This window comes from Corylus avellana, chromosome 7 (genome assembly GCF_965113065.1).
Source record: "Corylus avellana chromosome 7, dhCorAvel1.hap1.2, whole genome shotgun sequence".
Lineage (NCBI taxonomy): Eukaryota > Viridiplantae > Streptophyta > Magnoliopsida > Fagales > Betulaceae > Corylus > Corylus avellana.
Window position 1 is genome coordinate 22,396,811 of NC_142496.1, and position 16,992 is coordinate 22,413,802.

General features: G+C 35.8%; 1 protein-coding gene and 1 pseudogene across 4 annotated transcripts; one reads left to right on the forward strand and one right to left on the reverse strand.

Moving 5' to 3' along the window:
• The first annotated feature begins 5,477 nt into the window (after window positions 1-5,477).
• On the forward strand, window positions 5,478-10,204 carry LOC132185080 (triacylglycerol lipase OBL1-like; annotated as a pseudogene).
• Window positions 10,161-15,298, reverse strand: LOC132184222 (Remorin family protein). 4 transcript variants are annotated; one of them, XM_059597771.2, is made up of 8 exons: window positions 14,948-15,292; window positions 14,660-14,807; window positions 14,426-14,512; window positions 13,654-14,337; window positions 12,821-13,172; window positions 11,967-12,048; window positions 11,093-11,341; window positions 10,161-10,615 (listed from the first exon to the last, which is right to left on the reverse strand). In XM_059597771.2, exons 1-7 carry the CDS (start codon window positions 15,158-15,160, stop codon window positions 11,138-11,140), a joined length of 1,770 nt encoding a protein of 589 aa, XP_059453754.2. In that variant the 5' UTR covers window positions 15,161-15,292; the 3' UTR covers window positions 10,161-10,615; window positions 11,093-11,137. The 4 variants fall into 4 exon arrangements, with proteins under 4 accessions (XP_059453754.2, XP_059453753.2, XP_059453755.2 ...); XM_059597770.2 differs by having other exon boundaries at window positions 10,161-10,711; window positions 14,948-15,291; XM_059597772.2 differs by lacking the exon at window positions 10,161-10,615 and adding an exon at window positions 11,772-11,818 and having other exon boundaries at window positions 11,331-11,389; window positions 14,948-15,298.
• Window positions 15,299-16,992: the final 1,694 nt, after the last annotated feature.

Below are 16,992 nucleotides of genomic sequence, written 5' to 3' on the forward strand. Positions count from 1 at the left end.
GAAGAGAGAAAATAACAAATAGGGAAGAGAAAATCCCTAAGTGCCTCAAATAAGCAAATAGAGAAATAACTCTGAAAGACTTAAATTTAATTGATAATATAAACTGAATTGAAAAACAACAAAGACTAGATGCCTTTATATAGGCTAGACATCTCCTAAATTAACAAGGAAAAGGAAAAGCAAACTTAATTGGAAAAGAAAAACAAATCCTAATAGGAAAAGGAAAACAAATCCTAATATGAAAGGAAAAACCCAATCCTTATTGAAAAGGAAAACTAAAACACACATGCATAATTAAAATAATAATTTTCTAAAATTTCTCCTGCATCAGTCTCTCCAAGTTGGAAAGAACTCGCCCTCAAGTTTAAATCATATTTTTCTCGATCTTTTGGATATCCAATTAATCCCTTCCATCCTGTACTTCTCAAAATCAATGCAACTTGATACCGGAAGAGAAACAATTTACAACCCATCACAACATGACTGGAAATAGTAGTTTGAAAACTCTTCATATCGTATTGAGATGCTTCAATCTTCACACAGTATTCATTTATCTGCCCCCATTCGTGCGGCATATAAATCTCCCAAAAAGGATCAACTATTTCTTCTTCATTGAAAATAAAATTTTCCTCCACCTCTAAAATTTTCATCGTCAACATATATATCATAAGTTGGTGGAGAATTCCAATCCAAAAAACATTGCGAATGATCTTCAACGTCTTCTTCATATTGAAACTCTTCATCAACAAACTTAACTCCGAAATCTAAGTCTCCATATCGTTCATCCGGAACACGTTGTTCTTGCAACAGAACACGCTTGTGATACGTGTTCTCAAAATTGGATTTTGAATTGCGACCGTCAATATCGCAATACATCTCCAAGTTTTGCGCCGCTAGATGCTGGGTTAACTCCGCAACCTACCTTTTCAAATCTTCAATCATCATGTCTTGTATACTACGCTCATGGTAAGAGACTTCCTCATTCGAAATCTGTTCACGTCGACCACGACCACTAGTCATGAAAAACTAATGAAAAGATTCATCCCAAGAAGACACTAAGCTCTGATACCAATTGACGCCGAGCAGAACTAGGATTGTTCTGACAGCGTATAAAAGTAACAGAAACTAAGATTTGAAGATAGAAAAGATAATTCAGGAAGAGAAAAAATAACAAATAAGGAAGAGAAAATCCCTAGTGCCCCAAATAAGCAAACAGAGAAATAACTCTGAAAGACTTAAATTTAATTGATAGTATAAACTAAATTGAAATTTTAATTGATAGTATAAATTGAATTGAAAAACAACAAAGATTAGATGCTTTATATAGGCTAGGCACCTCCTAAATTAATAAGGAAAAGGAAAAGCAAACATAATTGGAAAAGGAAAACAAATCCTAATAAGAAAGAAAAAACCCAATCCTTAATGAAAAGGGAAAACTAAAATACACATGCATAATTAAAATAATAATTTTCTAAAATTCCTTCTGAATCAAACGCTCTGGGGAAAAGTACAGTTAACCCATGGTTTGCCTTTTCATTTTATCTACCGAAAAATAAGACTAAGAGGCTTATCACTTGTATTATAAGATAACCAATTCTACATCCATAAATAATAACTAAAGTAATAACTTAAAAGCATCATAAAATAACATAGAATAACTTAAGCATTATAATTCAGTGTTGCAGTCTCATCAAGTCAATCATAAAATCTTATAGATCAAAGTCTTAAAATTTCCAAAATAATACAAATCTAAACTAATTAAGTATCCCGATTCGGTGGTTACTAAACATCATCAAAGGTCAAATCACAATCCTGAGTAACCTTATATGTGAATTCATCATTAATATCTAACAATTCAACATGGCAGGTTCGCTTGAAGATGGTATACAAACAACAAAAACTCTATGAATTCGCCATGTTTTCCCACGTGCGACCATAAGAAATCAGATAAACCCGGATTTTACTCATCAAATACCAGCATGGCCAAATCCTCTAGGACCTTTGGGGATAACTGGATAAGGGCTCTGTCCTCCTCATATACGACATCTATAGGGTAAGCCAATTATAAAACAAGACATGTTTTACCGGTAAAAAAAGATACAAACATAAATCAACGACTTAGTGATTAAAATATACAGAGATAACATGTTATTATAGGGTAAACTCAATTATTTCCTAACAGGTTAATAAACCACGGGCAGTATATGCAATATATATGGTTTTTGTTATTGTTAAATGACAAGGCCTAAAATCATGCTGATGCAAAACGTACATGTAATAGTCATATTCCATATGATCTACTCGAGCCCTTAACTCATTTTTGGTAGGATTTGCGCTATTCTATGAAACTTATAGTATGATATCGGTGCTCCAATGAAGCACGCTACTAGCCACCAACTAGTAATCTGGCTAGGTCCAACCTTAGGTAGCCCAAATTACTAGCGGTATTGTCCTTTTTGTGACCACCACCTGTACATGGTTGTTCGAGTCACCTATAAAACCAATGGATCCAATACTAAATAACAATAAACATAAATCTTTGTACCATAAGGTGTAACTCGTATGATGGTAAGCCCATGATCGCCATTTGTCCATAGAGTTTTATGTTATATGATACAATTAATCATTGATGAGGTGTGGAGTCTTAATAAGTGTACTTGTAACGTGAAAGATTGATGAGTTGCATGTGGTTCATTATAAAAAAGACAATTTCTCTTGTTGATTTATAAGAGTTAAACATAATAATTTGTTTATGTTCTTATATGGTATCATAGCTATAGGCTAGTGCCAGCAGATCCTGTAGTTTGTCTCTCTTTGGTGATAGCATTGGCCACACGGGTAGTGCCTTGACAAAGTTCTCCGACAACGTACACTATCGTGCCTTATTCCCTTTTTTTAACAAAATTCTTGGAGAATAAGAAGAGTTAGAATTATACACAATAATTATAGGAATTACTGTAATAATGAGGAGTTACGTGAGATATAAATCACTTGAAGTGAAATAGTTTACAACGTGTAGTGAAGAATTGCTAAGGTGTAGAATCTTAATAAAATGTACTTGTAACGTGAAAGAACCAATGAATTGCGTGTGGTTCATCATAAATAAAAGACAATTTATTTTGTTGAGTTCTGGGAGTTAAGCATAACAATTTTTTTTGTTCTTGTTGGAACAGGCCTTTGACCATCTCATTTAAAAACCAATTGGTGTCCAGTGAGGGAAGCCAAATCCTTTTATGACATTCGAAATTGCACCCCACAAGGTATCAAAGAGCCGTCCAAGTGAGTAGAGCAGCGGGCATTGTTGAACCTCAACAATCCCTCCCTAAACATGATGCTCCCGCAACTCGAACCCATGACCCTGGCTCTGATACCATTTGTTAGATCGAGCCTTTGACCATCTCATATAAAAACCAATTAGTGTCCAGTGATGAAAGTCAAATCCTTTTATGGCATTCAAAATCGCACCCCGCAAGGTATCAAAGAGCCGTCCAAGTGAGCAAAACAGCGGCATTGTTGAACCTCAACAGTTCTTATAAGTATGATCTCTTACAATTCGGTTTTTATTTTTTATTTTTTTTTCTATTCAATATGGAAAAAGAAAAAGAGATTATAGTGGACGATTTTTACCCGGCCTCTTAATTAATAATAAATATAAAAAGAAAGTAAGCAAGAATATTTCCTCCATTTTGCAACTAAGTGTGCATAAAAGTCGGCATATATATCTTGAAATGTTCAAAGCAATTGACTTTTCAAAGAGGGGAAGCTGCTGAAGAACAAGATCTCTTACCTTTTCAATTCCAAACAAATTAAGACACCTAAAGAAGTACAACACAAAGCTAGATATAAAAATATGAAATCACTTTCATATATTTCCCAAATCATTCTCAATTGAGAAGTTGACATATATAGTAAAAATCTGCTTTGATTAGTAACGACACTTTAATAATGTGTCAATTACTAAATGTTAGTAACATGTGCGGAGTGTTACTAATTTGGATGTTACTTGAAAAACATTTAGTAACGTGTCAATTTCTGACACGTTACTATTTAATAACGTGTCAAAATTGACACGTTACTAAATATTTAGTAATATGTCAGAAATTGACACGTTATTAAAATTTAGTAACATGTCAAGTTTGACACATTACTAAAGTGTAAAAAGTTAATAAAAAAAATTCCAAAAATAAATTTGAAAATCAAATTCCATGATCATGGAATCTGATTTTCAAAAATCCAAATCCATGCTGTAGCAAATCAAAATTTAATTGAAAAAAAAAAAGAAATTAATTGAACTTGGAATACAGTAAGAGCAAAAAATTGAACTTGGAATACCGTAAGAGCAAAAAATTATTAAATCCAAACTCTGCAACTTTCTGCTTCAACCTGGCCACATCTGCTTCAGCAAGAGTAAATAGAACACCCCAATCGGCTATATAAAACAAAGACCCACCTTAAATCAACCAAAAATTATTCAATATCTACCAATTTAACCAATGGGTATCCTAAAAAGGGAGCTGTATTCTCATGGGTAGCATTCAAAACCGAATTTGGAGCAACCCAAATACTGTGGAGAAATCTTTTCGGTTTACAGCCTAAGCTCTGAATTTTTTTAGAGATTTTAGCTAAATCATTAAGTGGGTATAATCGAAAATCATCCATACATACTATGTTACTAACCCATAAATTTTCCTCAACAATCAATCAATATAATAGAGATTGATCGATTAAATCAACAACATAATCAACAAATTAATGCATATGTATGCTTGAGGAAAGGAGATCGAAGGAGATGCAAAGGGTATGGCAGCCGGAGTACTGCCGGAGGGAGATAGAGTGACGGCCGGAGGTGATTTTGGTGAAGAGAGCATGACTAAGACACTGGGCGATGGAGGAGAGAGTAAGTGAGAGAGAAAACGACAGAGAGCTACTGGGAGGAAAAGAGAAGAAGAAAGAAGAAAGAAAAAGTGCGGCTAGGAGGAAGAAAAAGAAAAAAGGAGGGACTGGCGCTTGTTTCCAATGCCCGATAGTAACGTGTACTAAAGTTTTTGAATTTATTTATTATTATTATTATTTTTTAAAAAGTTTTCGATTTAGTAACGTGTCAAATGTGACACATTACCATTTAGTAACGTATCAACTTTGACACGTTACTAAAGTTTTCGATTTTTTTTTTTAATTTTTTTTTTTTAAGTTTTTGATTTAGTAACGTGTTAACTTTGACACGTTACTAAAGTTTTCGATTTTTTTTTTTTTTTTTTTTTTTAAGTTTTCGATTTAGTAACGTGTCAACTTTGACACGTTACTAAAGTTTTTGATTTTTTTTTTTTTTTTTAATTTTTCGATTTAGTAATGTGTCAATTTGACACATTGCTATTTAATAACGTGTCACAAATTGATATGGTACTAAATGGTAACGTGGCAAAAAATAATAAATAATAGACATGTTATAGTTTTTTTGTAGTAATTGCTTCAAAGCCATGCAGGTGCCTTATAAGGCACACTCCGGCCATTGTACCTTGCTTAAGCCAGAAAATGCAAGTCCATATGATCTTGTTCGCCTTTTGCTTTCCTCTAAGTCAGATACAAGTAGATTCATCCAGAGCACAAAAGAGCAATTTACAAAGGGAGATATCCGGCGCCGATGGTACTTAATCATCTCCATTGTTGCACAGAAACTCCTCCTTTACTTGGGGATGCCCATGATTCTGACTAGGAAAATACTGGAGTTGTTTTTGAATCTTCTTTCAGGAAACGGTGCATTTCTCATGCTATTGTCAAATTTCTTAGAATTTTTTTTTTAAATTTTTTTTTTTTTTATCTTGCTAGTATATATATTGATCATCATATAGCTACATAATGCTATTATGTATGTGGTGTAATGAATTAATGGTAATTAATGCATAACTAAACCATGATGATTGGGTTAATTTATGCAGGAATGGATAGGTCATCCGCGAAGTTCACATCTGTGGTGGGAAATATTGATAAAAGAGTGGAATTAGACAAAAACATTAGACCTGGTTAAACTACAAAAAATGTAGTATTAGTAACGTGTGTACTGTTCATTATTTTTTGTCACGTTATCATTTAATAAAGTGTCCGTTTGTGACACGTTACTAAACATTACTAAATTTTTTAGTAACGTGTCACTGTACCCACGTTACTAAATTTGACACATTACTAATTCGAAAACTGGAAAAAAAAAAAAAAAAATTCGAAAACTTTAGTAACGTGTCAAAGTTGACGCGTTACTAAATGGTAACGTGCCAAATTTGACACATTACTAATTTGAAAACTGAAAAAAATAAAAATAAAAATAAAAATAAAAATAAAAAAATTAAAATTAAAATTAAAATTAAAAAAAAATTAAAAAAATTAAAAAAAAATTAAAAAAAAAATTAAAAAAAAAAATTGAAAACTTTAGTAAGGTGTCAAATTTGACACGTTACTAATTCGAAAACTGAAAATAATAATAATAATAATAATAATAATAATAATAATAATTAATTCAAAAAAAAATTCAAAAACTTTAGTAACATGTCAAAGTTGACACGTTACTAGTTCAGAAAAAAAAAATTAAAACAATTAAAAAAAATTCTAAAACTTTAGTAACGTGTCAAAGTTAACATGTTACCAAATGGTAACGTTTCAAATTTGACACGTTACTAATAGGCATTAGAATCATGCGCCAACTGCTTCTCTCTTTCTCTCTTTTTCTTTTCTCTTCCCTCTTTTTTCTTCCTCCCTGCCGGACTTTTTCTTTCTTCTTTCTTCTTTCTTCTTTCTTCTTCTCTTTTTCTCTCTTTTGCTCTCACACCCACTATACCCCCATATATGGCAGTTCCCTCTTCTCTCAAATGGGAAGAAGAAAAAGAAAAGGAGAAGAGAAAAAGAAAAGAAGATAAGAAGAAAATGAAAAAGAGAAGAAAAATTTTTCTACCGGGTTTGGGTTTGGGTGTTTGAAATTTTTCTGCTGGGTTTGGGTGTTTGAAATTTTTCTTGGTCTGATTTTCTGGTTGGTTGGTTTGATTTTTCAAGTTGAATCCACTTGAGAAACGGACATCGTATACTCTAATGGGTAATTTTTCTGATTTTTATGGTTGATTTTTCTGATTTTTTTGGTTGATTTTTCTGATCTTTTTATCTCTTTTAAATTAATTAATTATTTGTAACTTGTTTAGTTTATTTTCTTAATTACATTAGTATTATTGACCCAAGACACTATAGAGGAGTAAGGTAAAGACCGTGGGGGAAATGGGCAGCCGAGATTCGAGACCCACAGAAATACATAATGCAGCAAGAGTTTGGCTTGGGATCATAGTAAAGGCTTTGAAATTGTTTTTAATGAAAAAACACAAAACTTGCAGGCCTAAGAGTACTACTCGGCCAAATTCCGGAAGTAAATTTGAAAAAAGAAAATTATTTTTTTTACTAATTTTTTAAACTTCAGTAACGTATCAAAGCTGGCACGTTACTAATAGGAATTTAGTAACATCCAAATTAGTAACATGCTGCACATGTAACTAACCACATGTTACTAACATTTAGTAACGTGTCAAGCCTATTGACTCGTTACTAATCAGAAGGTTTTTTGTAGTTTGTTACTAGTCAGAAGGTTTTTTGTGTCGTTACTAACGCGTCCCTTGCTATGATAGCCTCCAAATTGGCATACGAAAATGAGGCATTTGGTCAAGCCACAGTAGAAGATCAGTGGAGAGTAATTAACTATCATTTACATGTCAAAACATCATACATGCATGTGTTTAATTTTATGATACCCATTGCCCATGAATGATATTGATGATTCATTTTTATTTTTTATTTTATTTTTCTATTTTTTTTCGCGGATGAAATACTTGGAGTTCTACAGCTTCTGGAACGGTAAAAAAGCATGCATGCAATCTTAACTATATTCCTTCTAAATTTATGGTTAGACACTACAAGTGTAGAAAATTAGCTAACTATAAATTAATTAGTCTTCATGTTTTTGAAGAGAATTAATTCTTCTTGTATTGTTGCTTTTAATTATATAGTATATATATGATTTGCCAATTGCCACAGATTACATAGGAACCATATCGACTCAAGCCATGATGTTCCAAGATACAAGAGTTGAGCCAAACCAGATTGTGGTTGCATTTAGTGGCACCCACACATTCGATCCAGTAGCATGGCAGACAGATATTGATCTCTCGTGGTTGGAGCTTAAAGTCGTAGGAAATGCCCATTTGGGCTTTATAAAAGCTCTGAGCCTGCAAAAGGACAAAGGGTGGCCCAAAGAGATCGATAACTTACTACGCAATCAGACAGAATCTGAGAGAAATATTGGAAAAGAATGAGAATGCGAAATTTATATTGACGGGGCACAGCTTGGGTGGAGCATTGGCGATTATGTTTGTGACTGTTCTGGCAATGCACGAGGAGGAATTGTGGTTGGGTTGGAGGGGGTGTACACTTTTGGGCAGCCAAGGGTGGGAGACAAGCAACTCGGGGATTATATGAAGGAGAAGATGAAGGAGTATGATGTGAAGTATATGAGGTGTGTTTACTGCAATGACATGATGCCTAGGATCCCTTATGATAATGAAATTCTCTTGTATAACCACTGGGAGCCCTGCCTCTACTACAATAGCTGCCTCTATAAAGGAGAGGTCCGTATTCTTTCTCTCTTTCTTTAAATCACCACTTGTTTTAAGAGTTCAAATACGCTCCTCTCCCTCTCTTGATTGGAGTACTTGATCCATGCAAGTTCTATCGAAGGAGCCGAACAAGAACCGTTTCTCATTAGTATGGGAAATACCGAAGCATGTAAACGCAGTTTGGGAGCTGTTGCGGAGTTTTGTAATCCCACATACAAGGGGTCAGGAGTACAAGGAAAGCCGGTTAATGAGAATCCTTAGGGTTGTTGGACTGGTATTTCCCGGTACACAAGCACATTGCCCTCAAAATTATGTTAACGCTACCGGCCAATTGGGAATCTTACCTCTCGAAGCTAGATATGGAAGTGCCATACAGATTATTCGTTTCTAAATATAGCAAATTGATGGGCAATGGCAAGACTTAGTTGTGTTCTGTAATTTTATTTAGCCTTATTAAATTTTAATTTATGTTTATTTTAATTTTCAAGAGTCAATGTGTTAAGCGTTGTCCTCAATTATTTTGGGTAATTCAATAATGGGCATTGCCACGTTAGGTAAGTTAATGAAATTATGTTAATTAAGTTTATAAACGGGCGTTGTCCTTAGGAGTAATATTGTAAGTCTTCTTAAAGTTCTCTTAGAATCATCTCAAATGTGATGTAACTTTTAAAATTATCAATAGATCAAAAGTTAATAAATCATATCTCAAATTCAAACCTGAAAAAAAAAAAAAAAAAAAAAAAATTTATTGAAAATTTTGGATTTCTTGAAGACCAATAGTAGGATGAGGATTTTTTTAGTGAAGCCGTTAGATATTCAATTGTGAGTCACTGTTACAGAGAATGAAAGAGGTGTAAGCTACAGAATCCGTTATATATATATATATATATATATATATATATATATATATGTATATATAACATTAACAGATTTTGTCAACTTTTTTAACGGTGAGGACTTTTGTTCTTTTGTTCTTTTTTTCTTCTGCTTACTTAAAAGAGTATTTTAATCACTTTTTTAACCCCAATATATTTGTTAAAACTCCAAACCACATGAACCAATTTACCATTTATCCCTTATTTTTTTTGTACTTCCTCCACCAAGGCACCTTACATTTTTTTAATTACTGCCTGCTTTCTGGGAGCTGTAAAGAGCTCTTGTTTAAGGTTTAAGAATCAAGATTAGGTATAAAATTGATTCTACCGACATCTATGTAACTATAGCCAATATTAACTAATAAATCTAGGCCTTGATTGTAAGAATGGTAATAGAGATCACACATCACTGTACCTGCAACTCAAGAAATGAAGAATTCTGGAATTAGTATTGTATCTGAAAACTGACAAAGCTGCATAATTTTGTCAGACACCTAATTAAATTATGCAGCTTTGTCAGTTTTCAGATACAATACTAGTTCCAGAAAATAGGGATATGTCTCATTTCTGTGCTGGTTTACAGATACTTCAAAAACACATGATTCCTAAATTACAATAAGTACACCACAGCAACATTGCCCATAAATTTAGTAAATGGAAAACTTTCAAAAATTATTATATCAATCATAATAATGCACAGAGTGAACATAATCTTGTCATCTCCAAGTTTCAACAAAAATATAGCTCAACTAGATACTTGGTATCTCCATTTCTGGGCCAAGGTGTCTTGGTGAAAAGGAAACCTCCAAAAGGAAAAAAGAAACAAAAAATATGAAGGCTGATTTACATACATATATGCGTTATAAACCATGGAATCCCCAAGAATGGGGTGACTGGAGTCTTCACTTCTTATCAGGTACCTAGCTGGTGTCTTGGTGAAAAGGAAACCTCCAAAAGGAAAAAAGAAACAAAAAATATGAAGGCTGATTTACATACATATATGCGTTATAAACCATGGAATCCCCAAGAATGGGGTGACTGGAGTCTTCACTTCTTATCAGGTACCTAGCTGGAAGTCCTGGTGCTTTAGTCCACCAGACTCTGCATCGACACCAAATAAGTGTCAAAATAATATTTGTCCTCCGCTGTACACCATCCAATCATGCTCTTGCACTCCATTTTCCATTCTACTTTAACCTGGCCAGAATTAGAGCATAGTACATACATAAGGAAACATAGAACAATGTACAGAGATAGACTTCCATCATTATAAATAGCAGTCTTTCATGCAAGATCATGCCAAATTATAGACACATGGCACATTCCATACTTCTGAAACCAATTTTGGTAATTTTGGAGGACCAAACTGTGCTTTCAAATCCATTTCCAATTGCAACGTTCAGATGCATTTCAGCTAACAAAATTACATAAAAGTAATATGGGTGCGTACTAAGCACTCTCTCCTATCTAACTAGTAAAGCTGTGGCTGTCAATTGTACACTGGAAGGGACAATAACATGAAAAATTATTCAAGGGATCAAATTCTGGACCAGAGAGAGAATTTTACAGAGAAGTTACCTGCTAGTATTGGTTAAGCCGAGTAATAGATGGCTGGATGAGACATTAAAAAGCATGGCATGTGAAACAACCGCTCAAAGAGCTTATCTGACGTCTGCGGAATGATAGAGCCTTATGGGAAGTCCCGGTAACTTGATGGGCTGGATTGGCCAACCCTGAGCTCCTCATGTCTTGAGCTCTCTTCTGAGCCAATCTCAGCTTGTTCATTATCTTATCCATGGATGATGATCTCTTCTTTTCCAGCTTCATCTGAAATAAATGTCCAAGTGAGGGACATAGTACCAAATGCCTATGCCTCTGAACACAAACATATAATGCATGTTTAACAATGTTGCTGTAAGAAGAGAGAGAGAGAGAGAGATTCTTATCTACTTTTATCATCTTTCATTTGGCCCATATGCCCACCAGGGGTAGAGGGATAGAAATCTCGTGAATAGATAACTTGTTCATGTTAAAGAATACTATAATCCTATTTCCTCCAACTTTCAGTCCAAAGGCTGGGCTGAATGGAGCCTAGCCCTCCCCTTTCCCATAATCCCCCAATCTCCTGCTATTATTTAAATGCAAAAATCACTCTAGCAAAATTTCACATTTCAACTAAGCTGTTTCTTAAGATTTTCAAGAGCGAGACATGTTATGTTCCCACTATTAAACTGAAATGAAAGAAAATTTGGCTAACCTGGAATTCATATGTTGTGATATCTTGGCACCGACACTAAAATCATCCTAAATTGGACCAAAGTGACAAATTCAAGGAAAGAATATAATCTAATCACATTGGCAAAAGAAGAATAAAGGCAACATCTCTCTGCACCAAGGGTTGATTATTGGGTACATGTTTCAACAGATATATAACAATTCATTAAAAAATAACCTCTAGTTTGCGTATTGCTGCCTCAGCTTTTGCCTTCTGCAGGTTCTCCCATGCACTGATTTTGGCTTCCTCTCTTTTCAACCTGGAAATTGAAGACATTGACACATTAATATTGAATAGATAAGTTTCTGCAGTGTTTCATAGCTGGCACTTGGTGAGATTTATCTTCTGGTCTAATACTATGGCCAAAACTAATAGTTAAGGCTAATAAATTATAGAATCGGTGGCCTTAAATATCTTTGGGCAGGACATTGGATGTTGTTATGACAGTCGGGGGGGGGGGGGGGGGGGGGAGGGGATTAGACCTGGTACCTGACCGAATTGACATGAATTCCATGATATTCACTAAACTAACCAATCCATTGCTGTCACCTGGAACTGATTTACATTTGGGAAACTTGTTTGAATTCAAAGGTAATAGCTCAACTCCCTGAGAGAAATTAAATTACTTATATAAAAGCTAACTCATTAAAGATCTGTTCACCACTCTATTTAAGCAATTAGCCATCTGAAGCTCAGGACAATTTAAAGTATCCTTGTCTCCCAGCTGTTTCATAGCAAGATATATCCAAAAGTTTATAATGCCAGTGTTGCAAAATCACACATCCTGCCTTTTATTTCACCCCCACGTGGATGAACTATGGGACAATATTAAAACCAACGGTAACTTAAAGATTTCTTGTTAGGGGATCTCATAATGTTTAAGAAAGACTTGCACTATCTGATATCTCTGACATTTTTCTTAACTAAGTTTTAATGATCCCGTTTGCTTATAAGGTGTCCATCATGTTCACATTAGATGGCCTGACAAAATGAAGAAAACGTAAGTAAAAAACATAGTCAAATATTCATACTTGGAAACGCTCTTTACATCCCAATCTGAAGATTGAGCATCTCTGTCTTTCTTTTTCCAGTTATCAACATTCTCTGAGCCCTTTGCAGGGAATCGAGCTCTATGTTTTTTGGACCACCTAGTGACAGTGACACGTTCATCTACCTGCACATCCCTAACTTCCAATTTAGAGGATGGGACATTCTGCAACTCCACAATAGGCAGGGCGGAGGGAGTGGAGGCAGAGAAAGAAAGCCTCCTTTGGGGAGACGAGTGAGCGCTATTTTCTGGGCTCATTTGGGTTGCCATGTCCCTTCTTGAAACATCTCGAGATATGTCGTTGCGTGCATCCTTGATCCCATCAAGCTTTTCATCTGTTTATTTTTACCAAGGGCAACAGGCAAGATCAGATATGTAAAAACCCAACAAGTTTAACAATTTCATTAAAGTTCCCCGTCTTTGCAGGTAAAGACACATTTTTTTTATTTTTTTTGATTAGTACAGACACATTTAATCTTAAGATTGTTCAAATGTGGCTTTTTTACCCACATTGAAATACTTATCTACTATTTTAGATCTAATGAGAATCCTAATCAACCTTCTCCAATAAGCATAAGCATAAAAACTGCTGAAGCAATGTTGAGATTGCAAAATGCAAAAGACCTATCGAATTAACTAAAACCCAACTAAAAATGAACTGACATCCACATCCAGTTGTTGGCTCAATCAGTTCTTTTCTCCCTCACTCTGACAATGACATCCATGAATGATAGTAAACTAATGAAGTCTGAAAAGCATGCAAAGTCTAACTCTAATCCAAGAAAGCAAGGCTCAATGGAGCTAATCTAGTAGTACCTTGGGATCCAGGCAATGATGACTGGCTCGGCCTCTCAGAGTACCCATGCACACTAACCGAACGGGCCATGCAAGACTCCGTCCGCCCAGCAAAGCCTCCACCATTGCCACTACAACGCATCGCCAACCCATCTGCCGCTATAACACCAGCCGAAAATGGAGAATGCGCGACGAAATTCCCCACATTCCCCACATCAAACATCGGCATCGCCGGTGAATACAGCGAGTAATATGCAATCCCAGGCTGCCCCAGCGGCCCACTCTTGGACTTGGGTCGCCTCTGCGGTTGCTGGACCGAAGGCCTCGCACCACCGTCTCCCGAAACCGGACTGAAAATCCACCTCTCCGCGTCTTCCCATTTCGACGGCAACGTCGACCTTCCGTTGTTGAAAGGCAGCAAGGCCGAGTTCATCGCCTGCCTCCGGTTGGCGCTCGCATGCGACGGTACTCGCTCCGAGCTCCAACCCTTCTGCCCTCCGATTCCCGCTTGCCGATAATTCGGTGTCCCGGGACTCGGAAACGTCCCGGACCTGCGAGACGAAACCGCCGAACTTTTCTTCATGGTTGCCAAGCGCGGCGAGGAGGACGAGGAGGTGGTAGCATTGTTCAGATCCAACGACGCGGGTCTTCGCCTCTCTGGATTATTGGACAGAGCTTCAGATCTGGATCTCCGGTCCTGGCATTCTATGTAGAGAATCGAAAGAGAACTTGTACAAATCAACTCCTCGAATAAACCAAGCAAAAGCTTTTAGTTGCAGCTTGTAGAAGGTACCTTTGAGAGCTAGAGAGAAGGAGCTCCTGGCAGAGTCTAAGGCCGGAGTTTCGTCTTCAAACTCTGCGTCGCTGTCTTCCTTTTGAACTGCGGATAGTACAAGGAAACAGTGAGAGTGCTTGTTACTGGAATTTGAATTTTAAAGGCGGCGTCGTTTCCTTTGTTCTTTATCAAACTTTTTTTTTTCTGCTTTTTCTCTGTTCAAAAGAGCAAAGAAATAGAATGGAAGGTCACCTTTTGGTTTGTCTCCTTTTCTGGAGAAACGACTATGCTTGCTGTTAGAGTTATTGCAGTAAACTGTGGATTTGTTTGGATCTGAATCCGGATCTGGACCACTCGAGCTCTCTCGATGATCACCATGCTGCTCAGGTCCTGCCAAATTCTGCATCAAAATCACAGATTTCAAACGCTTCGAACCCGACGAACCAAATTGACTCACGCAGAAACAAAAAAAGTAAAAAAAAAAAAAGTATGAAACGCGGCGAAATCAAGTTCAAATAGGTGAGTTGGAGTGGGCATTACTAGAGAGATTTCAGAGGCGATGGAGTCGTGGTCGTGAGCATCGGATGCAAAAGAGCAACGGTCGACGCTAGCGGAAGCAGAGGAGAAGAGGCTGCCGAAGTTGGATTCGAGGGTGAATATGACGGAGTCAGGGCTCGCATCGCGAGGTCCCACGCCTGGACCTCTCGACGACGTGGATGTCGTCTGGTCCTGAAACCCCCCCATCTCTGGCATCGTCAATGTCACGAGAGAGACACAGAGAGAGAGAAAGAGAGAGCTGAGAATCTGTGTGAATGGCGGGTATAAGAGGGAATTCGTTAATCGTGCCCAACAACAAGTGATTAAAAAAAATTGATTAGCACTAAGAAAGTTGATTAGGGATTTTCAAATTCTTGGCTTTTCATCCAAATTCTTTTGGCGCTATTAATCATGGGAGTTTTTTGTTTTCTTCATCAAGTGCTTTCGTTTCCTCTTTATTACCATTCACCAATGCACCTTATACTTGACTGAAATGGAATGTCAGTACGGCCCCTGGGATTTCCTATTTCGGGTTCTTGCAAGCGGGGGTAAGAACGACTTTTGAGTTCTTTTTCTTTTTTATTGGAAATTTCTTCTTTTCAATGCCGTACAAATGATGGCAGAACATCATGATGATATGTCTAGGCTCTAGGAAGTAAATTTTGACCATAGAGAGGTAAATAAAAGCGGGTAATTAAACAATTTACGCCAAAAAGAGGTTTGAATAAAAGTAGAGGCAACTTTTCCTTAAAAGAATGTATGGTGTCACCAAAACAGAACTCATATTAAAAAGGTTTTAAAGTAACACTTCCACAAATCTTGCAAAAAAAATGCAGGAAATTTCTGTAGAGTAAATTAAAAGGAAATTTCTCCAAAAGAAAACTGTCCATATGTTTTTTACCCAAAAATGGGAGATTGTGAGATTGTAATAATGGTTAGTGGCGGACAGGAAAAATGCAGGAGCCAAAAATAGTATTATTATTAATAATGTAGGAGGAAAAAAAATATTTCCATCTACCATTAAATGGTTTGGCTTTCTTTTTAAAAAAAAAAAAAAAAAAAAAAAAAATTGTATTGAATTTGCTACCAACTAGTGCTGAAGTTAAAATGATGAAGTGAAATCTCAAAAGTTGTAATTTATTTCTTAATTAGCACCAACTATGCCGTAAGGCCCATAACCCACACAAATGCTACAAACATTCATTCCAATACTCTCAAAGTAGAGGTGACAATTTGTGTCTGCGTGTTAGGTTCGAGTCGTGTTGAAGTATGTGTATAAAATTATTTAAGTCAATTTTAATTAAACTCTTTTAATTAAACGGGTCGAACTCCTCAACCCTAAATTACATGTCATTATGTTGCATATCGAGTTTAGATTATAACTATATAGGTCAACTTCATCTCCTCCCATGGTGATTGTTTTAGCCTAAAAGAGGCTCCCTCCTTTGTTAGGTTGCGTATACCGCTTTATATGACCTATTTCTTGACTTTTTTGCTCAAGGTATGGAGGACTGGACATTTTTGACTCTATGGGGTCATTAGCACACCCATTTCCTCATTGGCGATTGGTTTTTTCATTTTCATTTTTAGTGCTTTTTTTTTTTTTTTTTGAATTTGTTTTTTTGGCATTCTGAATAATATATATATTTTTTTAACCTGTCTTTGTTTAATAGATTGAGGTATTTAAAAAAGAAAATTAATTTTTAGTGTCGGTTAAAAAAATGTGCATTGAAAAGTGGGAGAGGAAGAGTTTGAGGTAATTTATTTTTATTTTTTTTTATTACACATTCATTTATAGAGAAACTGATTTTTCACCAAATTCTACTCAAAACATTAAAGAAACGCAGAAGTAAAAGATGAAAAATACTGCCAGTTTAGGCTGTCTCATAGACTTCGTAGGGAACCATTTTTCTTGTTTTCTTCTTCTGTAGACTGTGGCCACTGGAAACTGCAGAAAATGTGGCCCTATCTTTCTATCTTTCCGTCCCCACAATCGGTGCTGCCTAATTGGGCTGTCTTTGTCCTTTTCTTGTACCCTGGAATTTGTA